This window comes from Notolepis coatsorum (genome assembly GCF_963971535.1).
Source record: "Notolepis coatsorum genome assembly, chromosome: 18".
In the NCBI taxonomy this organism is placed as follows: domain Eukaryota; kingdom Metazoa; phylum Chordata; class Actinopteri; order Aulopiformes; family Paralepididae; genus Notolepis; species Notolepis coatsorum.
In genome coordinates this window covers 41,086,038-41,111,971 of record NC_140182.1, presented here as the reverse complement: position 1 = coordinate 41,111,971, position 25,934 = coordinate 41,086,038, and the positions used below count along the sequence as shown (strand labels likewise).

At 48.6% G+C, this 25,934-nt stretch overlaps 1 protein-coding gene across 1 annotated transcript; it reads right to left on the bottom strand.

The window, feature by feature from the left end:
- Positions 1 to 22,676: 22,676 nt before the first annotated feature.
- On the bottom strand, positions 22,677 to 23,073 carry LOC311244751 (acyl-CoA-binding protein-like). The gene has a single exon (XM_084334431.1). It carries the CDS (start codon positions 23,030 to 23,032, stop codon positions 22,763 to 22,765), a length of 270 nt encoding a protein of 89 aa, XP_084190557.1. The 5' UTR covers positions 23,033 to 23,073; the 3' UTR covers positions 22,677 to 22,762.
- Positions 23,074 to 25,934: the final 2,861 nt, after the last annotated feature.

The window sequence follows — 25,934 nt, the reverse complement described above, 5'->3', positions numbered from 1 at the left end:
ATCTTCCTCCTGTTGATGAAATGGGGTGTATACACAAGGAAGGACAGCTAGTGCCATGGCTACTCTCTCTGCCACCCATGCCTAAAGCATGCAGGCAGTTCACTTCATGTGGGTGTACCAGGGCATGTGAGCGGCGCGGGGAGCGGAGCGGGCGGTTTTGAAGGCGCGCACCTCAGCATACAACGCCAGGCTTGTGACGGGCAACATGAATGACCACAAGGTGGCGAGATACAATGTTAGGAGGACAGTAATAGAAGCAAAAAGGCGCTACAGGGATAAAATTGAACTTCAATATGAACAGGCTCACTCTAGAGCTATGTGGCAGGGCCTCAGAATGATGACAGATTACAAAGGCACCTCCCTCAAACTGAACAGTGACATCCAACTGGCAAATGATCTCAATACCTTCTATGCGAGGTTTGAGGCTGGGAATAACAGCACCAGCCTACAAACCACTGCAATGGAGGGGGGGGCACTGCTGATGGAGACTCAGTGTTCAGGATAACAGAACATGAGGTGAGGAGGACGTTTAAGAAAGTGAATATCAGGAAGGCAGCAGGACCGGACGGTATCCCCGGGCGCGTCCTAAAAGTCTGTGCCGACCAACTGGCCCCGGTATTCACTGACATATTTAACCTGTCCTTAGAACAGGCTGTCATCCCCACCTGTCTGAAGAAGTCCACCACTATCCCTGTACCCAAAAAATCCAAGCCTGCTTGCCTCAACGACTACCGCCCTGTAGCTCTCACCTCCATAGCCATGAAGTGCTTTGAGAAGCTAGTGAAGGGCTACATCTGTTCCTCCCTCCCCATCAACCTGGACCCCCTGCAATTTGCATACCGCCCCAACAGGTCCACGGAGGACGCCATAGCCCATGTGCTGCACACAGCAGCATCACACCTGGACAAGAGGCAGGGGAACTATGTGAGAATGCTATTCATCGACTACAGCTCAGCATTCAATACCATAGTCCCCTCCAAACTCATAGCCAAGCTCAGGGACCTGGGCTTGAACTATGACCTCTGCCAGTGGGTCTTGGACTTCCTGATGGGCAGACCCCAGGTGGTGAGAGCAGGCAACTGCACCTCCTCATCCATCACTCTCAACATAGGGCCCCCCCAGGGCTGTGTCCTGAGTCCCCTCCTCCACTCCCTGTACACACATGACTGTGTGGCACAGCGGAACAACAACACAATCATCAAATTTGCTGACCACACAGTAGTGGTGGGCCTGAACTCTGCAAACGACGAGAGGGCCTACCTGGAAGAGGTTAAGGTTCTAGCGGGATGGTGTAAAGAGAACAGCCTCTCCCTGAACGTCAGCAAAACAAAGGAGATGATTGTGGACTTTAGGAGGTCGGGGTCAGGGACTACAGCCCCCTCAGCATCGACGGGGCACCGGTTGAGAGAGTGAACAGTTTTAAAGTACCTCGGAGTCCACATATCCGAGGACTTGACATGGACCACACACATTGACAGTGTTATCAAGAAGGCACGACAACGCCTCTACTTCCTTAGGCGCTTAAGGAAGTTCAAGGTGAGTCAGAAGATTCTCAAGAACTTCTACTCATGCACAATAGAGAACATCCTGACTGGCAATATCACCTCCTGGTTTTGGAATAGCACTGCACAAGACCGTAGCAGACTACAGAGAGTGGCCCGTTCAGCCGAATGCACAATTGAAGGTGGGCTTCCCACTCTCCAAGACATTTACAACAAGCGGTGCATGGGCAAGGCTAAGAGAATAATCAAAGACTCCAGCCACTCAAACAACTGCCTCTTTGAACTGCTGCGGTCTGGCAAGCGATACCGGAGTCTCATGGCAAGCACAGAGAGACTCAGAAGGAGCTTCCAACCCCAGGCCATCAGGATTCTCAATGAATGAACAATGAACAATAAGCAAACCATCAACACACCCACAGCGCACATACACTCACTTAAATAAACAACACACTGTACCACCCACTTTACCACTTTAGACACACTTTACACTTTAGACACACTTTACAAACAGGAAATTGCACATCATTCTCATTCCTTATTGCACCTCACCACTACAAGGTGGCACCACAAGCTAAGCTATACCTCACCATTTTTGTACCAGCTGTACATACTGTATATATAGATACACTGAACAATTTTGTTGTTTACACTTGTTTACGTACTTGACTTCTTGACTTTCTATTTTATACTTATTATACTTATTTTATACTATCTTGTTATTATCTAGCACACTCTCAGGAGCAACACAGAAAGAAACATTTCATGCAAAGTATTCTGTATTCTGTATGACAACTAATAAAGAAACTTGAACATTCACTTATATTGATATGGTAAAATAATCTTTTTATTTTATTATATTATAATCTATTCTATTCAGGAAAAGTGGCATTGGATGAATCATGCAACTGCAAGACACCTGCGACACCTGCCTGAATACGATTGATGACTGACAATAAATTACTGTACCTAAGCTACTGTATGCATATTAAGGACTATCTAATTTGCATAAATGGCATGTTGATTAATCTGGGATCATCCTGCTTTTCTTTCTTAGTTGGTTGATGAGTTATGCATCAATAACGACCACCGTTTCTGCTATAAATATGAGTTTCAAGCAACATTTTCACAACTGATCTAAAATCAGGATATGATTTTAAATTCCTCATGTATGCAAACATATAAAAACACATTTCTTTTTTAAAACTTTGACCAGTCAGCTGGTTCTTTTTAGCGTTTATCGCTTTTTCATCGCATTCATACTTGGTCAAGTTCGACCGACAGAAGCAGGCTGAAAGGGTTCAGATGGGGGGGAAGACACTCTGGGAAAGGCACGGCTGCCGTCCGGGATTCGAACGCGCTCAGCCCCAGATCCGTGACGAGCACGGTTGTCCACGGCGCTGAAATAGCACTCGCGGTACGTGGTGAGCTACTGGAGCTCCCCCTAATAAAAACACATTTCGTTGATGTTTCTACCTTGTTTATAGTCAAAAAGATATGCACTTAAATAGATTTCAGCCTGGCGCTGGCGGCCATGTTGGATTTTTCAATTTTGAGGCCTTATTTGACATTTTTGAGCTTGGTATACAGCAGATTTGGATTCAGCACCCCTTAATACCCCTAGAAATGTTATGTACCAAAAATAAACACGAAATGCCTTCAGGGTTATGATTTTCTGAAAATGTACCCTGTCTATTATAGACAAATCAAATCAAATCAAATGTATTTGTAAGGCCCGACAACACACATTAATGACCCCATGGGCCGGACACGTCTTCTTTAAACAAGTCAAGAAGAAACATCACAATAAATCTGTTATGGTTTGTAAACAACCCCAACAGCACGGCACAGACAGGTAGTTCAGAGTTAGCCAAAAACCAGGGCGTATTTATTTACAAAACAGAAATGAGCGAAAACAACAAAAAGCACAAGGGGAGAAAATGTTCTTGGCAGAGTTGTCTGCGGCTCTGCAGCTCGTCTTCAGAGCAGAGACGGCACTGTGGCGTTGCGCCTCTGACTCTGCGGCTCTGCAGCTACTTGACGATCCACTCGGGAAAACAGAGAGAGATAATGTCAACAAGACGAGCGAACGGAATACAATGCAGTCCAGAATTGTTTAGCTGAGTCAGTAACAACAACAAGCGGCTCCTCTTCAGTGTTACCCAAACACACAAAAAACAGAAAGGTCAGAGTCCAGGAAAATGCGAGAAAAACAGAGTATCCAAAAAAAGTACGTTCCAAAACTCACCAAGGCGCAATTGCGCAAAGCGGTCTATGAGGCAGAGATCCAACGGATGGCAGAGAAAAGCAACAGCGGCGACTTCATAGACATCCTGGAGAGAAACAGACGAGGAACAACACGGGAGCGGAACAAGCAGCAGCTAGTGGTAATCCAAAACGACCCGACACAGAACGTTAGGAACACCAGAGTATATAAAGGGCTCCACCGAGCTGATTAGAACTCACTTCAGGTGCGCAAGGGTAATTGGTACCTTGAAGCGTGCGGAATCGGACCAATCCTCACAGTACCCCCCCCTCCACAGGAGCCACCCGGCGACCTGCCCGGCCTCGGCTTCCCCGGATGGGACCGATGGAAGTCGGTGACCAGGGCGGGGTCCATGATGAGCTGGAGGGAGACCCAGCTCCGTTCCTCCGGACCGTATCCCTCCCAGTCCACCAGGTACTGGAACCCCCGTCCCCGCCGTTGGATGTCCACGAGCTGACGGACCTTCCACTGGGGGTGTCCGTCCACCATCTCGGGAGGAGGCGGATCCGGAGCAGGAGCCATCAGAGGACTGAGAGAGACAGGTTTAACCCGGGACACATGGAAAACGGGGTGAATGCGCATGGACGCAGGAAGCTTAAGACTCACCGCCGCGGGCTAGGTGGCGTAGTGGTCTAAGGCACTCGCCACCAGTGTGGAGACGCTAGGATTCGCGTGTTCGAATCCAGCTCTCCACATTGTTTTTCAGTTTGGCTGGTCGTCCGCAGTAATACACATTGGCCGTATTACGGGGAGGGAAAAACTGAAGGGTGGGGATCGAACGTTGTGAACAAGCGACTCCTACAAGTCGGTTGGTGCGCCTGCGCAGTAGAATCAGGAAGTGTCGGGGGCAGCGTGAGCCTCCCACGCGTTACTCCCCGACACTGAGAGGTCGAGCTGCGCAGGTGAAAAGATGCGACTGCTGTTACCTCAAGTACCGGAGGGGACTTGTGCTATGTATGACTTAGTCCTCACTGCAGCCGGCTTGTGGGAGGCAAGAAACAGCGTTCGTGACAGGGGAGGGTTGAATTGGATGATACGAAATTGGGATGGGAGAAAATATAGAAAATGGAGAAAAAGTGGATCAAAAAAAAAAAAGACTCACCGCCGCGGGACTGAGCACCTTCTGAATCTCAAAAGGGCCGACGAACCGGGGGTTAAGCTTCTTGGCTGAGGATCGAAGCGGAAGATCCTTGGCGGACAATCATACCCTCTGCCCAGGGTGGTACGTCGGCGCAGGGATCCGGCGTCGGTCAGCTCCACGACTGGCGCGCTCCGATGACCGGAGCAGCGCAGTCCTGGTGATCTCCCAGACCTGACGACACCGGTCGAGATGATCCTGCACGGAGGGAACTGCCACTTCCGACTCCTGTGCAGGGAAAAGAGGGGGTTGGTAGCCCAGGGATACCTCGAATGGCGAGAGGCCAGTGGCGGAACTGACCAGGGAGTTGATGGCGTACTCGACCCAGGGAAGGAACCGGCTCCAGGAAGCGGGTCTCTCGGCGGCAACACAACGGAGAGCAGACTCCACGCTCTGGTTCATCCTCTCTGTTTGTCCGTTGGTCTGGGGATGATAACCAGATGAAAGACTGACAGTTGCCCCCAATCCCTTGCAAAAGGCCCGCCATACCTGGGAAGTGAACTGGGGACCCCGGTCCGAGACGACGTCCTGGGGGAAACCATGGAGGCGGAACACGTGGCTTGTCAGGAGGTCCGCTGTCTCGAAAGCTGAGGGAAGCTTGGGAAGGGCCACGAGGTGAACCCCCTTGCTGAACCGATCCACCACAGTCAGAAGGCACGTGTTTCCCTGGGACGATGGAAGACCCGTGACGAAGTCCAACGCCACATGGGACCAAGGGCGGCTCGGAATGGGAAGTGGCTGTAATAGCCCGGAGGGTGCCTGGTGGGAGGCCTTGCTGCGGGCGCAGACCGTGCAGGCCAGAACAAACTCCTTGATGTCGTTCCTCATGGTGGGCCACCAGAATCGACGAGCCAGGAAGGAGAAAGTGCGATGAACGCCGGGGTGGCAGGCAAACCGGCTGGTATGGCCCCATTGGAGAACCCGGGACCGGACTGAGTCAGGGACGAAGAGGCGACGAACGGGTACGTTGCTGGGAGCGGGATGGAAACGTAGGGCACGCCTGACCACGGTTTCGATGCCCAAGGTGACCACTCCCACCACCCTGGCCTCTGGGAGGATGGGAGTCGGATCCTCAGTGGTTGGAGCCCCCTTGGAGTGTAACCGGGACAGAGAGTCGGCCTTCGTGTTGCGGGACCCAGGGCGAAAGGTCAGCGAGAAGTCGAACCGACTGAGGAAGCTGGCCCACCTTGCCTGCCGGCCGTTGAGGCGCTTGGATGCACGGATGTACGTCAAGTTCTTATGGTCCGTCCAAATGGTGAATGGTTCCTCGGCCCCCTCCAGCCAATGACGCCACTCCTCCAAGGCAGCCACTACCGCCAGCAGCTCCCGGTTGCCAATGTCATAGTTCCTCTCGGCAGGAAGGAAACTACGTGAGTAGAAAGCGCACGGATGGACCTTCTGGTCTGTCGCCGACCGCTGAGACAAGATAGCCCCTAGTCCAGTATCTGAGGCGTCCACCTCCACAATTAACTGCCTCTTGGGGTCTGGGTGGAGCAAGTGAACCTCTTCTTGAGGGAACGGAACGCAGCGGCAGGCCGCTGGAGACCGGTCAAACGGCAGGGAGGGAGAGGTCAGCCTGGTAAGTGGTTCCGCCACCTGGCTGTAGTTCCGGATGAATCTCCGGTAGAAGTTTGCGAACCCGAGGAAGCTCTGTAGCTCCTTCCGAGAGGTGGGTTCCGGCCACTCCTCCACGGCCCGGATCTTGCGAGGGTCAGCTCGGGTCAGGCCGCTCTCCACGATGAAGCCTAGGTAATCGACGGAGTCGGAGTGGAAACGGCACTTCTCTGCCTTAACGAAGAGCCGATTGTGAAGGAGGCGCTCCAGCACACGGCGGACATGCTGGACGTGTTCCTCGAGGGTCTTGGAGAAGATGAGGATGTCGTCCAGGTATACAACCACAAACTCCTCGAGCATGTCACGGAGTACGTCATTCATGAGCGCCTGGAATACCGCCGGAGCGTTGATGAGGCTGAACGGCATCACCAGGTACTCGTAATGACCCCTGGGAGTCTTGAAGGCGGTCTTCCATTCATCGCCCTCTCGGATACGGACCAGATGGTAGGCACTCCGGAGGTCCAGTTTGGTGAAGACGGTAGCCTGGGTGAGGGGCTCGAAGGTGGAGTTCATGAGAGGAAGAGGATACTTGTTCTTAATGGTGATCTCGTTGAGTTGGCGATAGTAAATGCAGGGTCGAAGGTCTCCATCCTTCTTCCCAACAAAAAAGAAACCGGCCGCCACCGGGGAGGAAGAGGGCCGAATGAGGCCTGCTGCCAAGGACTCAGAGATGTACTTCTCCATCGCTGCCTTCTCAGGGACGGTAGAGGCGGCTGCCGGGAAGGGGGGCCCCTGAGCGGAGGTCGATGGCAGTCGTAAGGCCGGTGAGGCGGAAGGGCCAGAGCCCGGGACTTGCTGAAAACCTCCCCGAGGTTGTGGTACTCGGGGGGAATAGTCGAGAGGTCCGGGGGTGGCACACAAGGGGAACTCCGGGGCGAAGGACTGGATGCCGCCTGAAGACACTGGGCATGGCAGGAGGAGCTCCACCCCCTGATGGTGCCGGAGGACCAGGCAAAGTGGGGCTCATGCAGCGCGAGCCAGGGCCGACCCAGGACTACTGGGACAAGAGGGGATCTGGTAATAAAAAACTGGAGTCTCTCAACGTGGTTACCAGCAATGGTGAGGAGGACAGGACAGGTGCGTTGAGTGATGTCAGCCAGGCGGTGCTGATCCAGCGCGAAAACCTCCAAGGGCCTCTCGAGGTCCTCAAGTGGAATGTTGGCCTGGGTGGCAAACTCAACGTCCAGGAAACTCTCATCAGCACCCGAGTCAATGAGTGCCTCCACCGTCGCCCGTTGGTCCGCCCAGGCTAGGGTGACGCTCGTCAGATGGTTAGGTGGTGCACGGGTGTGGGAACAGGGAAAACGGCTCACCAGGATCTCCCGGGGTCCCGGCGAGCCTGGTCTTTTGGCCGGGTAGGGCAATTGGAGATACGGTGTCCATCCCGGCCGCAGTAGAGGCAAAGGCCGGACCTGAGCCTGGACTCCCGTTCAGCCTGGCTAAGGTGTGTGCGTCCCAGCTGCATGGGTTCCTCCTCTGTCACAGACCGGGAGGGGAAAGGACCACCAGTCGCGGAGGGGGCAGGACGGACAGCAGTACTGTCACGAGTACGGGGGGTCTGGGGAACGTCTGGGGGTCCCAGTCGGGCTCTCTCACGCCTTCTCTCCCGGAGGCATCCGTCGATGCGAATAGCGAGGCTGATTAGGCCCTCGAGAGAATCGGGCTCCTCTCGGGTCGCGAGCTGGTCCCTTACAGCGTCGTTGAGCCCCCTCAGGAAGGTGAGATGAAGCGCCCGATCGTTCCAACCGCTCTCAGTTGCGGCCAGTCTGAACTTCAGCGCGTAGTCGGTGACACTGCCACTGCCCTGCCGGAAGGTGCCCAACCGAGCTCCTGGGTCCTGGCCACGAGCTGGGTGGTGGAAAACCCTTCGGAGCTCTGCCACGAAGTCTGGGTAGGAGAAACAAAAATCAGCCCTCATAGACCAGGAAGCAGTAACCCACTGTGCTGCTCGGCCTGTGAGCAGGTTAGTCATGTAAGCTACTCGGGCTCCCTCTGACGTAAATCGGCTGGGTTGATGAAGGAAAACCAACTCACATTGCATGATGAATGTGGCACAATCCTCGAAGTTACCGTCGAACAAACGTGGTTCGGAGAGACGGGGCTCCCGAGGTGCGAGGTCGGGAGGTGCGGGGTCTGTCGCGGCTGCGGGTGGTGATCTGGCTGGGACTCCTGGGACAGGTGGGGTTAAAAGCAGGGTGTTAAATGCTGCACTGAGAGCCTGTAGCTGGTGCAGAATATCAGCCTGCTGATTACCCTGGGTTGTCTGCTGGGTGGCCAGAGTGTTAAGAGACTCCTGAATAGGCTGGACCTGGGCCCGGAGGTCCTGCACAGCAGCCGCAGCCGCACCTAACTGTTGGGTGTGGTCGTTGGTCAACTCGATCTGGACCGCCAACGCTGCCCTAACTCTGTCTGTGTCGGCTGGGGTCGACATGGTCGGGTCGTAATGTTATGGTTTGTAAACAACCCCAACAGCACGGCACAGACAGGTAGTTCAGAGTTAGCCAAAAACCAGGGCGTATTTATTTATAAAACAGAAATGAGCGAAAACAACAAAAAGCACAAGGGGAGAAAATGTTCTTGGCAGAGTTGTCTGCGGCTCTGCAGCTCGTCTTCAGAGCAGAGACGGCACTGTGGCGTTGCGCCTCTGACTCTGCGGCTCTGCAGCTACTTGACGATCCACTCGGGAAAACAGAGAGAGATAATGTCAACAAGACGAGCAAACGGAATACAATGCAGTCCAGAATTGTTTAGCTGACTCAGTAACAACAACAAGCGGCTCCTCTTCAGTGTTACCCAAACACACAAAAAACAGAAAGGTCCCGAGTCCAGGAAAATGCGAGAAAAACAGAGTATCCAAAAAAAGTATGTTCCAAAACTCACCAAGGCACAATTGTGCAAAGCGGTCTATGAGGCAGAGATCCAACGGATGGCAGAGAAAAGCAACAGCGGCGACTTCATAGACGTCCTGGAGAGAAACAGACGAGGAACACGGGAGCGGAACAAGCAGCAGCCAGTGGTAATCCAAAACGACCCGACACAGAACGTTAGGAACACCAGAGTATATAAAGGGCTCCACCGAGCTGATTAGAACTCACTTCAGGTGCGCGAGGGTAATTGGTACCTTGAAGCGTGCGGAATCGGACCAATCCTCACAAAATCAAGAACAAAAACACCATGAAATCTAAAATAAATGTAAAATAAATGCAACACTCCCAGACATACCCCAGTGAAGGTAAGGAAAAACTCACTAAAAACCTAGCAATAGGAAAAAAGCACCACAGACAATGTGGAGGAGAGAAACCTTAGAAGGGCCGTCAAGGGGGGATCTCCCTTCTTAGATGTCGGTGATAGTAGTGTTGCTATTGATGATCAATGGGTGGAAAATAAAACAGGCGAAATAGTTGGTATGTATGTACATATACGTGTAATAAAACACAAATATGTACATGCAATAGCAACTGGGGTACATAAGAACATTTTTGAAAGATTGAAATAGAATAGAGCTAAGAACAGCAACAAGAAAAGAAAAAACATAGGAAAACAAGCACTAGTATGAAAATAGGATAACAGCTAAATGTCAAGGCTTGGAGGTCAAAATATCAGTTTGCACATGAGTATGTATTCCTTTCTGATCCATTTGAGGTATGGGGGCGACATAGAGGGGATCGTATCCTCTTGGCCATCACCACGGGACGTCCACCACTTTGGTCATCACCACAAGACATCCACTCACAGGGAGACGGGAACAGGCGTTAGACAGTTTGTGTGTTTGTGATGGGCGGACATAGCAATAGATACATGTAGTAAGCATAATACTTAGTGAATAGAATAGATACCTGTTCTGGCCAAACGTTGCCGCGGTTACCACTGCAGCAGAGAAACAATTCCCTCTGCAGTACGAGAGAGGTGGAGAGAGTTAGTAATCCTGGTGGTGAGAAAGAACCCGGATGGGTTCTGTAACGAGGAGTAGTCGACCGCTGCGTGGTGATGAGGGCGGGAAGACGCTGCCTGGTCCGATTGGCGCCACCAGTCTGCTCCTGCAGACCAGATGCTCCGCTGTGGTGGATCCGAGTGTCTCGCTCCGCTCCGTAATGCTGCACGCCGACAGCTACTGAAGACACGCTGGTCCCTGTGTACAACAGGCTACTGCTAGTGGCTACTACATAGGACTGGTTGTGTCCTTTTACAGCGTCCCTTCGACACAGACCCTATCTAAATGTCCTCTGGTCTGTGCTATTATCGTCTGATATGTCCAGTATAGAGCAGCTATCAACGCATGAGCTGGAGCTACGTTAGGTATTAGCTCCGAGCTAGCTAGCTTCGGCTAACTGCTAACGATAAATGGGGAATACTATAGTCCGCTGTAATGTGCTAATCCCAGATGTTTACTAAACATCGAATTAGCTGGTTACTAAAAACTCACTCTCTCTTGGTGGTATAATGTCCGCTTGGTAAGCAACTTTACATCCTTGGTCACCGTCAAACTATAACGTTACGTGACCAACGCTGGATGCATTTCTCCCGTCTGGTTCTCTAACAAGTCTGGGCAAGTTCAACGTCAGTTCAACGTCTCCTACAGGAAGTGACGCACTTGCGCTAAACACTACCACTTCTGGCCCTCTAGATGGCAGCACTGTCATATAACCTGAAATGCCAGCAGTAGGCAGACAGTGTAACATTATGTGGTAAATAATAACAATAATAAAATAATAAGGTTTAACATCGCTGGAGAGTGGGGGGAGCAGGTCGAGGAGCTCACTACAGAGTTTCTCCATCATCTCCACCTGATTGACTTGTCCCCCCTCCCCGTCCTCATGAAGTTTCAGGCTGTGAGAGAGGTGGCTCTGGCTAAAATTAAACATCTCTTTGCCAATGTACACATCCCTCTCAAGGCACTGAGAGAAATTACAAAACTGTTCAGCTGGTCAGAAAGTGGGTGGGCCTCAACACACACTCCACACAGGGCATGATATTTCTCCCATGTGGAGAGGGAGGGCTGGGAGTCCCCAATGTCGAGTGGACCTACAGTACATATCCACCAGGCTAGCCCACCTGATCCACATGCTTAATAATGATGTCACCGTCAGAGAAATGGCAGGGCCTCTCTCCTGCTGGATCTAAGCAGAAGGAAGATCCCCCTGGCCAGCGCAGACCAGAATAACGAAGGTTATCCTATAACCCTAGTTATAGGAGTATAGCGAGCGCTCTGCTCTATTGGAACTGTCCCTTTAATCATATGCTATCATGAAAACTTTCAACCACATGCACGCACCCCCACACCTGCCTGGCCACGCCCACATCCGCTCACACATAAGCGGGTCCATGGCCATACTACCAGCTCCTTCCCAAGTCTTTCACCGCCGAAACGGAAAACACATGTAAATATGTGGATGTAAATGTAAATATGGCGCCGCTACGTCCGGCTGCCTGTCTGTGCGCTCCGTCGAGATTGTGCTTACTTTTGTTAATATTTATAGTTTTAAGAGTTTTGTCTGTACCAACAGTAGGTGCATTTAATGTGTATGACCGTCAGTCACTTATAGACATCGGATTACGGGAAACTTACCGACTAGATTACTCCCTGGATCAGCTTTCTGAACCGCAGCAATGGCCTGTGGAGATCTTGAGGACAATGGGACCAGATTCCGACCCCAGGAACAAAGGAATCATCAGGCGGAGAGGGAAGAGAGCTGGGATCCGTAATAGACTGAGAACCAGACGACACCGAACGCCACTACCCAGTATATTGCTAGCCAATGTACAATCAATTGACAATAAACTGGACGACATCCGAGCAAGGATTCAATTCCAGAGAGACGTTAGAGACTGCAATGTTCTCTGCTTCATTGAAACGTGGCTGTCGCCAGGAACCCCAGATCACGCCATCAAAACCGGCCGATCACTTCTTCATCCACCGCAAGGATAGAACAGCAGAGTCCGGCAAACAGCGTGGAGGAGGTATCGCCTTCATGTTTAACAACAATTGGAGCGATCCAGCCAACGTGAAGGAATTATCGAACCACTGCTGCCCCAACCTGGAATATATAACTATCAAGTGTCGTCCTTTCTTCCTCCCGAGGGAGTTAACGGCGATCGTCCTGGTCGGAGTGTATATTCCACCGCAAGCCAGCAATAGTGTCGCGCTCTCCAGACTCCACGACGAGGTAAATAGAATCCAAGCAGCGAACGTTAACGCCGCCATTGTAGTAGTGGGTGATTTCAATAGCGCCAATCTGAGAAAGGTTTTGCCTGACTTCTATCAGCATGTGACTTGTAACACCAGAGGCGGTAACATCTTAGACCACTGTTACACGCAATTCAAGGGTGGCTACAAGGCTCATTCTGCTAGTGGCTTTGGTAAGTCTGATCACGCGGCCATCTTTCTTTCACCAAAATATAAACAAAGAATCAAGAGCACTCCTGTAGTCTCGCGAGAGGTGCAGAAATGGGATGTGGAGTCGGGGGGGACGCTCCAGGCTGCGTTTGAGTGCACAGACTGGAGCGTGTTCCGCGACACAGATAACATTAATGTCTACACGGAGACAGTGCTGGACTATGTTCGTACTTTGGTGGAAGAAACAATCCCCACTACCACAATTAGAGTTTACCCAAATCAAAAACCCTGGGTAGACAAATCCGTCCGTGAAGCTCTGAAAGCGCGCACCAAAGCATACAACGACGGCCTGGTGGCAGGCAACATGAATGACCACAAGGTGGCGCGATACAACGTAAGGAGGACAGTGACAGAGGCCAAACGGCGCTACAGGGATTAAATTGAACTCCAGTTTGAACAGGCTGACTCCAGAGCTATGTGGCAGGGGCTCAAAACGATGACAGACTACAAAGGCACCTCCCTCAAACTGAACAGTGACATCTCCTTAGCAAATGACCTCAATACCTTCTATGCGAGGTTTGATGCTGGTAATAACAACACCAGCCCACAAGCCACGGCAATGGGGGGGGGGGGGGGGTCTGCTGCTGATGGAGACTCAGTGTTCAGGGTAACAGAGCATGAGGTGAGGCGGACCTTTAAAAAAGTGAATATCAGGAAGGCAGCAGGACCGGACGGCATCCCCGGCCGCGTCCTAAAAGTCTGTGCCGACCAACTGGCCCCGGTATTCACTGACATATTTAACCTGTCCTTAGAACAGGCTGTCATCCCCACCTGCCTGAAGAAGTCCACTATTATCCCTGTACCCAAAAAATCCAAGCCTGCTTGCCTCAACGACTACCACCCTGTAGCTCTCACCTCCATAGCCATGAAGTGCTTTGAGAAGCTAGTAAAGGGCTACATCTGCTCCTCCCTCCCCATCAACATGGACCCCCTGCAATTTGCATACCGCCCCAACAGGTCCACGGAGGACGCCATAGCCCATGTGCTGCACACAGCAGCATCACACCTGGACAAGAGGTGCTATTCATGCTATTCATCGACTACAGCTCGGCATTCAATACCATAGTCCCCTCCAAACTCATAGCCAAGCTCAGGGACCTGGGCTTGAACTATGACCTCTGCCAGTGGGTCTTGGACTTCCTGACGGGCAGACCCCAGGTGGTGAGAGCAGGCAACTGCACCTCCTCATCCATTACCCTCAACATAGGGGCCCCCCAGGGCTGTGTTCTGAGTCCCCTCCTCTACTCCCTGTACACACACGACTGTGTGGCTCAGCGGAGTAGCAACACAATCATCAAATTTGCTGACGACACAGTGGTGGTGGGCCTGATCTCTGCCAACGACGAGAGGGCCTACCTGGAAGAGGTCAAGGTCCTGGCGGGATGGTGCCAGGAAAACAGCCTCTCCCTGAACGTCAGCAAAACAAAGGAGATGATTGTGGACTTCAGGAGGTCGGGGGTCAAGGACTACAGCCCCCTCAGCATCGACGGGGCACCGGTTGAGAGTCAACAGCTTTAAGTACCTCGGAGCCTACATATCCGAGGACTTGACATGGACCACACACATTGACAGTGTTGTGAAGAAGGCACGACAACGCCTCTACTTCCTCAGGTGCCTAAGGAAGTTCCAAGTCAGTCAGAAGATCCTTAAGAACTTCTACTCATGTACAATAGAGAGCATCCTGACTGGCAACATCACCTCCTGGTTTGGGAATAGCACTGCACAAGACCGAAGCAGACTACAAAGAGTGACACGTTCAGCCGAACGCACAATTGGAGGGGGGCTCCCCACCCTCCAGAACATTTACAACAAGCGGTGCAGGGGCAAGGCTAAGAGAATCATTAAAGACTCCAGTCACCCGAACAACTGCCTCTTTGAACTGCTGCGGTCAGGCAAGCGATACCGGAGTCTCAAGGCGAGCACAGAAAGACTCAGAAGAAGCTTCTATCCCCAGGCCATCAGGCTGCTCAACGAACAATGAACACTACACAACAACAACCATCAAACGCACATAGCACACACATCCACACGCACACACTCACTTTAAACAAACACACTGTAGCACCCACTCCCCACACTTTATATTTATTGATGAAGGATTGCACTACAACTCGTACACCTTACTGTAAATTGTACCTAAATTGTACCTCATCCCATTTCTGCTTTGCACTATATAGTATTGTACATTAGTACACTGCATAGTATTGTATATTATATGGTAACTCAGTTACGTCTATTCTGCATCAAACATTGTACATATGTCTATACTGAACACTGTGACCTCATTTTCTACTTCTAATTTACATGCTATACTGTTATTTGATACTATCTTGTCTAGCACAGTCTCTGGAGCGTAACAGTAAGAAGCATTTTGTATGAAAGTATTCTGTACTTCTGTATGACAACTATTAAAGAAACTTGAAACTTGAAACTTGAAACATGGGGTCCTCAGTGAGTCAGAGCAGAGCGCTCGCTATACTCATATAACTAGGGTTATAGGATAACCTTTGTTATATTTTGTATAGCTTTGCGCTCTGCTCTATTGGAACACAAGAGCGGAGCAGAGCGGAAAGTCCGACAGATGTACCCGCTGAGGTCCCCTACAACCATCAGAATACCGGGGAGGATCCGGACCCCCCTGCCCCCCCCTAGTGAGGGACGGGAGGGAGACCGGACCCGACTGTGCGAAGAGGGAACAGTACCTCAAACGCACAGGGTGAGTAGACCGTGGGACTTACCTTCGTATAGAAGGGCCCGCAATTACTCGGTTGCGCATTCCACCAGGGAACGGACGTGAAGCAAAAAACCCACGTCACAGCCCCCAACATCGCAGGTCGGGGTCAAAAAGCCTGGCTAACGGCCAGCTACAGGCTAACGGGGGGGGTTGGGTAGGAGGGGTGGGTGTACAGTTGTACAAACAAAACTGTACATTGGAATATTGACAAGACCATACTTGGTAATTTACTGTACATTGGAGGGGGTTGTGTTAGGACATTTACAGGGGCCAGTTTCGAATTGCAGTCTCCCGTAGGTGTTTTTTGAGAGTGTTTTTGAAAGTGGGTAGTGATTCACATTCCTTTACAGCTTTGGGTAGGGCGTTCCACATTGATGTGGCATAATTGCAAAACGTGTTTAGTCCCTTGTTTGAGCCGAATCTGGGTTTAACATGATTTGTGGAGCTCCCTCTGGTGTTGTGATCGTGGTATTCACTGACCTTTGGGAAGTATTTTGACATGTACATGGGTACCTTGGTCGTGTAGTGTATCTTGTAGACCAGGCCCATTGCAAGTTGCTGTACTCTGTCGTCTACTCTAAGCCATCCTAAGTTGTCAAAGTGGGCAGGGGTGAGGTGGGTTCTAGGAGTAAGGTCAAGCAGTAGTCTGACCAGTTTGTTTTGAGATGTTTGTAATTTTGTTTTTAGCGCCTTTGAGGTGCTTTGGTACCATGAGGTGCAAGCATAGTCGTAGTACCCTTGAATGAGTGCTCCTGCCAGAGTCTTCAGGGTATTCTTGTTTACCAGTGAGGAGATCCGGTACAAGAATCGAGTTCGTTGGTTGACTTTTTTTATTACATTGGATGCCATTTTGTCACAGGAAAGATTTGCCTCTAGGATGGAACCCAGGTAGGTAATATCTTCTTTTCTCGTGACAATATTGTCACCCACTGTAACTGAGAAGCCGTCGGTCTTGCTGAGTTTGTTATTTGAACCGAAGAGAATGGACTCTGTTTTGCCCATGTGTAATGATAGTTTGTTATCAGCGAGCCATATGCAGATTTTGCCTAGTTCTGAGCTGAGGGTTTTTTCAACCTGTAACTTGTTCTTGTCAGAGACCAGCAGGGCTGAGTCGTCCGCAAACAGGAACAAGTTGCAGTCACAAGCTGACGACATGTCATTTGCATAAATTAGGAACAGTAGCGGACCTAGTATGCTTCCTTGTGGAACACCACAGCTTACTGTGAGGGGGGGGGATAGGGTACCGTTTACCTCCACCATCTGCTCTCTCCCCTCCAGGTAGGATTGCATCCAGCTCACTGATAGACTATCAAAACCAATTGCTTTTAGCTTGTCAATCAGAATGGTGTGATTGACAGTGTCGAAGGCCTTTTGTAGGTCCAGCATGACCATGCCGCAGTATTTGCCCACGTCCACCTCTTGTTTGATGTGGTCGTTTAAATAGAGAAGGCATGTGTCAGTGGAGTGGGATGTTCTGAAGCCAGATTGGAATTCGTAGATTAGATTTTTTAGGTATTTTTCGACCTGTTCGTATACAATTTTTTCCATGACTTTCGAGATGGAGGTAAGGATAGAAACAGGGCGGTAGTTGCCTGGGTCTAATTTACTGCCTTTTTTGTGCAGAGGGGTCACTCTCGCAATTTTGAGTAAGGTGGAGAATAGCGATGCAGGCCTCGTCATCACTCCAGACTGCCTAGCCCAAAGAAAAGGCAGACAACGCTCACCTCCCTCACAGGAAGGCGTTGCCAGAGATACAGTGGCGTCGGCAGCGGAGCCCCGTTTATGTGGGCCGCTACCGCACTAAGCTCGGGGACAAAAAACACGCAAGCTTGCATCCCTCGTGGCGGGAGGCTCAACCCACTTTCTCTTTTTGATAGGCGGGGGCCAACGTCCAGTGCAGATGGCAGTAGGGCATCCCGCCTCGGAGGTGGGACTTGAACCCGGACTCGGAGTACGGGGCTCCCAGGAAAACAAAGCACACTCTGCCCGAGGGGAGAGAGCTCTGTCTTCGTGGGGCGTCAAACAAGAACTCCCCGCCCCCTCCATGCAATCCCAATTGTCCATCGGACATTTACAGGCTAACGGCTAGCTACAAGCTAGCGGCTAGCTACAAGCTAGCGGCTAGCTACAAGCTAGCGGCTAGCTACAGGCTAACGGCTAGTCATAGGCCAGCGGTTAGCTACCGGCTAATGGTTATCTACAGGCTAACGGCCAGTTACTGTATCTGTATCGGACACGATGGAGAGGTAACGGAGGAATCCTCGCCTGGAGCCGGCTGTTCTGCGGGGGCCTTATGCCTGAGCAGCCGACCCTGCACAACTGACACATCTGTTCAGACCGTCCACCCCCGCGCTCACCAATTGACGTGAGCGAGCAGAGGCGGAGAGCCCGCGCTGCAAGACACCACCCACCAGAGAGACCGTCGGACCAGCTGACTGCCTCTCGCGGCAATAGTATCCAGCTGCACAGCCGGAGAGCAACGCTGGCGGGGGAACTGCCAAGCGACCCGCACTCTCCTCCAGGTGCCGCTGAGGCTCACCTGCCTGCCACAAACGTGGAGCAGGAAAGCCCCACTACGCCCCGAGGAAGCCCGAATGTGAAGCGCCGGTGGAGGTCAGAAAAATCCTCTAGACTCTCCGGTGGTGACGACATTATTCTTTCTTTCTCCCGTAAATTAGTGAGAGGGGAAAACAAAAGACAATGCCAACACAGCTCCTATAACTAACTAACTACTTCAGCACTTGATCTGAAGAGGTGCCCTGCACATACTTCCAGGTGGTGAAAGTAGGGAAGGAGCTGGTAGTATGGCCATGGCCCCGCTTATGTGTGAGCGGATGTGGGCGTGGCCAGGCAGGTGTGGGGGTGCGTGCATGTGGTTGAAAGTTTTTATGATAGCATATGATAAAAGGGACAGTTCCAATAGAGCAGAGCGCAAAGCTATACGAAATATAATTTCCTCTGCTTCAGGAGGAAAGACTCTGGGAAACTGGACTCTCAGGCCAAGGGCTTCAGGGTCTGGTCTGACTGGCCAGATCTCAATGACCTCTGCAACCAGACTGGAGTTCAGCTGAAATGGACAAGACTCAACACACACAGACTGAAGTCCCTGTCTCTGATCAACTTATCACAGACCCCTGTGTGGTTGTGAAGGCCAACATCACAACACCACAGGAAGAGACTGTAACTGCACAGAGACTCTGCAAGGAGGGTTCTGCTTAGCATGAAGCAGTCTGAGATCAGGCAGTGCTGGTGTGGACAGATTACAGGGAAAGCTAGCCTGTTTAGAGTTTGCTGACCACTCAGTCTCACACTCATGGCTAGATCCACAAAGAATGGATTGCACGGAGCTGCACCCTTACTTACAATTCATTATTAATTGAAAATGGGGGACCCTGATGTAAACAAGACGCAAATCTTTCTCTGGTCTGCATCCCCTTAACAATTGTGTGTATTGAGCCGTACTGTATTGTACCCATTCTGCAATCTGTTAATAAAGTTTTCATTCAATCAATCACTGTGCAGATTGATTGATTGAATTAAAACGTTCTAGCCCTCAGTGTTTAAGAACGCCGCTGTTGGTGAGGATGTTTTTAAATTTACCATCAAAGCAAGACTGCTGGTATTACCTACTAAATACAATCTGTCCACTTGGTATCCTCAAACTCACAGTCCATTCTGTTTAAACCATCAGGATTCACAACAACACCTAGAATCCATTGCACACATAACAAATGGATGTAATGCATACAAACACCTGTACATAGCTCGTCATGACGGTATTGTGGACATTGTGTCTGATGCGGTACAAAACATCTCACCATCTAGTGCAGCAATGTACAAACATACTAGAGTGCTACCAGAATGGTTTGGTCTTACCAACGATGTCTTTGCTAACATACCAAATACACCTGATGTTGTTTTTGTTGACACCAGCCACAAGGTGCTAATCATAGAAGTAGGCTATGCCTTTGACCTGTACATGGATCAGGCCTTCCGGGACAATGAATCAATGAAACATGTAACCTACACCTACTGTACCTTACTGTACCTCTGCTTGCGCCTACAGCACAGCAGGTAATGGCGTTAATCAATGAAACATGCGAATTGCTCTGTGCTGGCACAAAAGCTTGCACGTTGGCGGCAGGGTCCATCGCGAAATAGTTAGTTAGTTAGTTAGGCAGTTAGTTATGGCGTTAAGTGATGCGGCGATAGCGATATGGCATTAACCAACAACAACGGGCATTAACCAACAACGCAAACACAACGAGGCATTAACCAACGAGCACCTCTCGAGCACCTCTCAGAGCACCTGGGGGAGCCTCATGCGCATGCGCGGTCACTCTCTGCCGCGTCTCTCTCTGTTACTGACAACACACAGCGTGGATAAGGGCGTGTGCTAGGGCGGTCACGTGGCCGTGTGGCCAATCAGAGAAACGCTGAACGAAAAGCTGAACACAAGTTGGTTGCCTTTAATATTCACGCTTCCGGGACAAGTATATAAAATACCAACCACTGCTCAATGTGATGGCCAGCCTTGGGTACAGGTGTATAGTGTGCTTGTATTTGGGAGTCTTGGCCATGTATATAAATGCACCATGTCTAAAAGAAAAGCCAAACTAATTGCCAAATATTGCTGTCTCAGCTATTATTGGCAGCTTAGCCACGTGGAGAAGGAGGTGCTATGTGTACCCTTAAGTGTTCAGTGCTGCTTGGCCCCGATATATTTGATTCCCTGTTTATGTAATATAATTTGTGGAACCAAATAAAGTATTCAAGTGTGTGTGTGTGTGTGTTTGTGCGTGTGCATGTGCGTGCATGTAAGTGAGAGATAGGGACAATTAAATAAAAAGTACATTTTGTTCCATGTTTTTCAGCACTTAGCTACATAGTATATAATGATAAACAATGTCATAGTAACTGGTGGGTGTTTATATTATTTCAAGATAATAAAGTAGCTATAATGAGTCAATAGATAAAAAGCAGTAATGGCATGTACAGTAGGCATCCACACTACACAGTATTTAGACATAACATTTACATTTACATTTAGTCATTTAGCTGACGCTTTTATCCAAAGCGACTTACAAGTTCTGTACGACAAGACAGCAAGAAGGGTACAACTCTATCAGCTGAGTAACAATGTTTATCAAAGTGTTGCGTGTTACAGTGTAGGTTAGTTTATTAGGACAAGTGCATGGCAGTAAGGTTAGTCAGGGTTAGATTTTATTTAATTTTTTATTATCATTTCAGATAATGGTTGAAGAAGTGAGTCTTTAGTCGACGGCGAAAGATTGGACGGGATTCATGACTCATCTCCTACTCTGGGTATTTTCAGTAGGTTGTGTCACTACCCATGTGACCTAAGGATAGTAGTACCGCACTTGGAAAACACTTCAATACATTTTGAAATGTTTAATTGCAAATTGAATCAATTGTTGTTTATTCTGGTAAATTAATCATTTAGATTAATCAACTAATTGATATAATAATCGTCAGATTAATCAATAACAAAATAATTGTTAGTTGCAGTTAGTTAATTTCCTGTCAGTTATTGCATTAGCAAACATTGCAACAAAGAAACGAAAAGAAGGAAGTATAGATACAAAATAAAAAGCATTAGATGTCATAATGCGTTGCCATTCTGGGATGGAACCATCTTGCAGCTGTCTTACCAGGTACAGTTCTAAACTTTACTTCTATTTTTACATGTATTTGTAGCCACCTAAGGTGTCTAATAGTTGGAAATATCTTACTGAAATACATTTTCTACAGATGAGCTAACATGGAACACACATGTACTGTAACATGGAAATACAGCATGGAATGTCCTGTCAAGCTGTGATATTATCAGCAGGTCAAGACTAGAAGCATATGATTGAAGCAAAGAATTCTAAAAGTAACCATGTTGTGTACAGTTAAATAAAAACATGGGTTGTGAATAAAATGTATATCTGTTATACATTTTTACATTTACTATAATGTAAATGTAAAAATGTAAATGTATATCTGTTATCTTCATTACCTCCAATTTAATTCCTAACCAAGGACGAGACACAAGGGAACTGCAGCAAAGTTGTACATTTATATTAAATGTGTGCTATAGCCTGTTTGAAACGATTATTAAGTGGTCATAATGTGTTCAATTGGTCAGCTTTTGTTCTATAATGCTATAATTGAAATGGGAGATTTTTTTAAATATCAAATCAAGATGATATGCTGGCCAGTTTGCCCCGCTGTTTGACTGAGGGTTTCCCACTTCCAACTTCCCACCTCCGACCATAAACGAATGCAGCATGAACCCTCCAATTGGTGACATCACTGGGATGTCAAATCTGGGGCTCCTCCATAGACAACGAATAGAGCTATGATAAAATGTTTGCGTTAGCTCTCAACATCCAAATGAGGTTTTAATTCTGATTCAGACCTAGCAATGCTCTAATATAAACCTAATTTTATATTAGAGGTTAAACAAACATTGTATGGCCTCACAAAGTCAGAGCCCCATTCATTGTCTATGGAGCAGCCCCATTCTTACAGTACATCCCTGTGATGTCACCAATTGGAGGGTTCATGCTACATTCGTTTATGGTCAAGGTGGGAAGTTGGAAGTGGGAAACCCATCCATCACCGACCTATGTGTGTTCGAGCTACAAAGTCGGAAAAACATGGATGCTCACACTAAACAGTTTTGGCCATTTCTTCTTACAATTTGTCTAGCATGAACTATAATTCACAACGACAATTTACAACAATATATACAAATGTACTATTTTTTTTTTGTTACAAGAAATCTGGCTTTATATTAGTATTACAGGAGTTCTGAGACTGTACAACTAATTGAAAAAGAAAAACAGCTTAGACACGAGGTTGTTTGCTGGTGGAGGACGGGTTCCATCTATCATCTAAAATCTCTGCAGAACCGTTGGTGCCGTGGTCCACTAGGCATTCGTGTGAAATGGCGCAGTAGTAGCAAAGGACACTTCTTGGGTTTAAGGCATTTTACAGGCAAAGTGAGGGCTGACCACAGTGGTGGTGGTGGGCACAGCTGGCCTTTCTAAACAGGTTGTGGCGTTTCTCAACAGATAGCAGTCAAGCCCAGGCAGTTCATTAGTCAACATTAGATTCCATACTTCTGTTTCAGTTCCTCCACCAACTGAATGTACTCGTTCATGGCGTCATCGTTGCTCTTTCCTTTCTCCTTCTCCCATGCGTCCCACTTGGCTTTCCCAGCTAAATCGAGCATCCCAGGACGAGCAGTGTTGATGTCGCCTAAGTTGGCCTGCTTGAACAGGCCGTAGACCTTGAGCATCTCCGCGTCCACCGGCTTCGCCTTCAGATTCTTGACCGAGTCAGCGGCTGCAACAAACTTAGCCTTAAGATCAGCCATGATTACGATTCCTTTTCACAAGAGGCCCACTCGCTGTTGAAAAGAGAGACCACAAATGTACTCTTAAAACAGATAACAACATTAATATGATGTGGGTAGACAATTGCTTTTTTTTATCCACTTTTTCTCCTATTTTTTTTCTTTTTTAACAAATGTTTTTTATTTACCCTTTTTTAACATAAAACTAGACACACAATACATTAACAGTAGAAATCCACAATAAATCACAGGACTATGACCGACATACTAATAACAATAATGACAGTCCAGTACTTAAATCAAAATAAATGTAGATTAAAAGATATACACATAATAAATACAATACAATACATATGCTCTCGCTTGCTCTTCCCCCCCCCCCCTCAGGACCCCATCTTGGACAATCCATCCATTATTCCGTTTAACACCAGGGATTACAAATTCATATGCTATCCTTTATCCTCTCCACCACATCTAACCAGGTTGCTATGCTGGCTTCATTAACACCTAAAATTCGTGCGGTAGATATCTCTAGATAAATCACATCGAGATAGGTAAGAACCCATACCTTCCGGCACATTTTATCCGGTTGAATCCAGCGTGATGCTATCAGCTTTTTGGCAGCCGTAAGACCGGACAAAATGAGTCTCTTTACCTGTACAGAGGCTGCTAACTGAGAAACATCATTCAACAACAATACAGAAGGCAGTACAGGTATGGTCAGAAATAAAGAATTCTGATAATTGCGTGGTTACTTCTTCCCAGAATATCTTAACAGGAGGGCATTCCCAATACATATTTATGCATAAATGTACCAATATCACCGTTTAAACATAAGGTGCATCGAGGGTTTTGTTTGAGCCTCATTAGGTGCAAACGTCTAGGAGTTAAGTAAGTCCTATGAATAAAATTAAGATTAATCTGTTGATGATCCGGGTTGCGTGATGACAGCCGTACGTTTGCCCAAACTTCATCCCAATCTAAATCTACTTCCAAGTTTGGTATATCCTTCCTCCATACTACGTCTAGAGGAAGGACATCATATGAGGACGTAAGTAAGTGACGATAAAAGTCAGAGACGAAGCCTCTCGATGACTCCTTTTCATAAAAGAATTTGTGATATCTGTGGTGCTCAAGTGGCAACTTTAATGGGACTCCATGAGCCCTTAAAGCTGCTCTTAATTGTAGATAGAAATAATAAGTGGAGTTGGTGAGGTTAAATTTGTTAGATATATCTTTATAGCTGCAGAAACCCCGGTCGTTGAAGATATCCCCCAGTGTATGTATGCCCTTCTTTTCCCATTTGGTAAATCTGATAGGTTGTTGTGCAATAAGGAGTAAATTGTTATTAAATAGGGGAGAATGACTATGCCATTTATGTTGGTTAGTAAATTTTTTCTGTGTGTCACGCCATATCCGGATCACATGTGTAATAAGAGGGCCAAATTTCAAGTTGCATTGCTTAATTGATAAGTTGGTGTATACTCCTGCAGTCTATGTGGTGCCACTATGTTCTCCTCTAATGGTCTCCAGGATACAGATGCTTGAGAATCAAACCAGGTGATCAGTGGTGTTAAAGAGAACGCTTTAAAATAGTAGTTGAAGTCTGGAAATGCTAAACCCCGTCGGCTTTATTTCTCTGTGCAGTGGATCTTTTTATTCGTGGAGGTTTGTTATTCCAAATTGTCTCCTCTTTTTCTATTTTTCTCCCATCCCAATCTCGCTGTGCCAATTCTCCCCTCCCCTGTCTTGAGCGTTGCTCGCATATGCCCCCCACTGGCCGGTTGTGGGGAGGATGGGGGCCTTGCATCACGTGTCCCCTCCGATACACGAGGAGGCAGCCTGTCACATCTTTTCACCTGCCAGCGCGGACTCTCATTGGCGAGGTGTGGCGTGTGGGAGGCTCACACTACCCTCGCCGTTTCCTGTCTCTGCTGTGCAGGCGTCCCCCAACCGAACTGTGGGAGTCGCTGTCCACAGCGTCCAGATTGCCACCCATCGACTTCCACCCGCTGACTCTGCCAATTGAGTTGGTGTGACGGCCTATTCGAGCCCGGTGTCTCTTGCTTTGGTGACGAGCGCGGTGTCCGCTGCGCCACCCAGCCGCCCCATGTTGGTGGCCATTTATAATTATAAATTATGTCAAATAACGCTGACTGGGGTATGAGGGCCGACGTTCCACTCTACTGGTTAAGGTTGCTTACTCGTGAGTAGTACGTTCATTGATAAAGAAAAATAATGTCCACAGCCGCTCCGGTGTAAAACAAAGATATCCAAATATTTTATTTCTCTTCCACAGCGAAGTCTTTCTTTACAGAAGTGATCCTAAAGCTATTTTCCTAAATATTCACGTCACTACTACAAGGTAAGAAAACTGTGTTTTCCCAGTCTCCAAAATCCCAGTCGACTCGACACATGACCGTAAATCAACTTGCCGGCTCTTTCCACAGCAAAACGGTAGGCAAGGCACCCTGGTCTAGAAATGCAGGCTTCAATCTATGTTGTTTAGTCTATCTGTTCAGTACTGCTCAGCACTGTTTCAAGACAAACACTGAGCTCTTCTTCTTCTTCTTTAGAATTTCCGGCAGTGTAGACGCATCGTGGCGTATTACTGCCCTCCGCAGTTCTTTTGATGAGCTCTTCTTCTTCTTCTTCTGTCTTCTTTTGAATTTCCCGCAGTGTAGATGCAACATGGCGTATTACTGCCCTCCTCAGTTCTTATACTCCGCTGGTGGTTTGGTTTCCATAGTTAGGTCTCTGGTAAATCAACTTTTGATTGTTTACACTCTTCTTCTTCTCATCTTCAAAACACATTACTATCGTCTCTATCTCCTTCTTCTCTGCTCCTCTTGCCTGTCCAATACTAATAAATACAATAACGCTATATCCTCTGATACAACTCTGACGCGTGCAGAAATGTCAG

Excerpts from the sequence above, each read along its gene's own strand:
- LOC311244751 (XM_084334431.1), bottom strand. The coding sequence starts at position 23,032 with ATGGCTGATCTTAAGGCTAAGTTTGTTGCAGCCGCTGACTCGGTCAAG.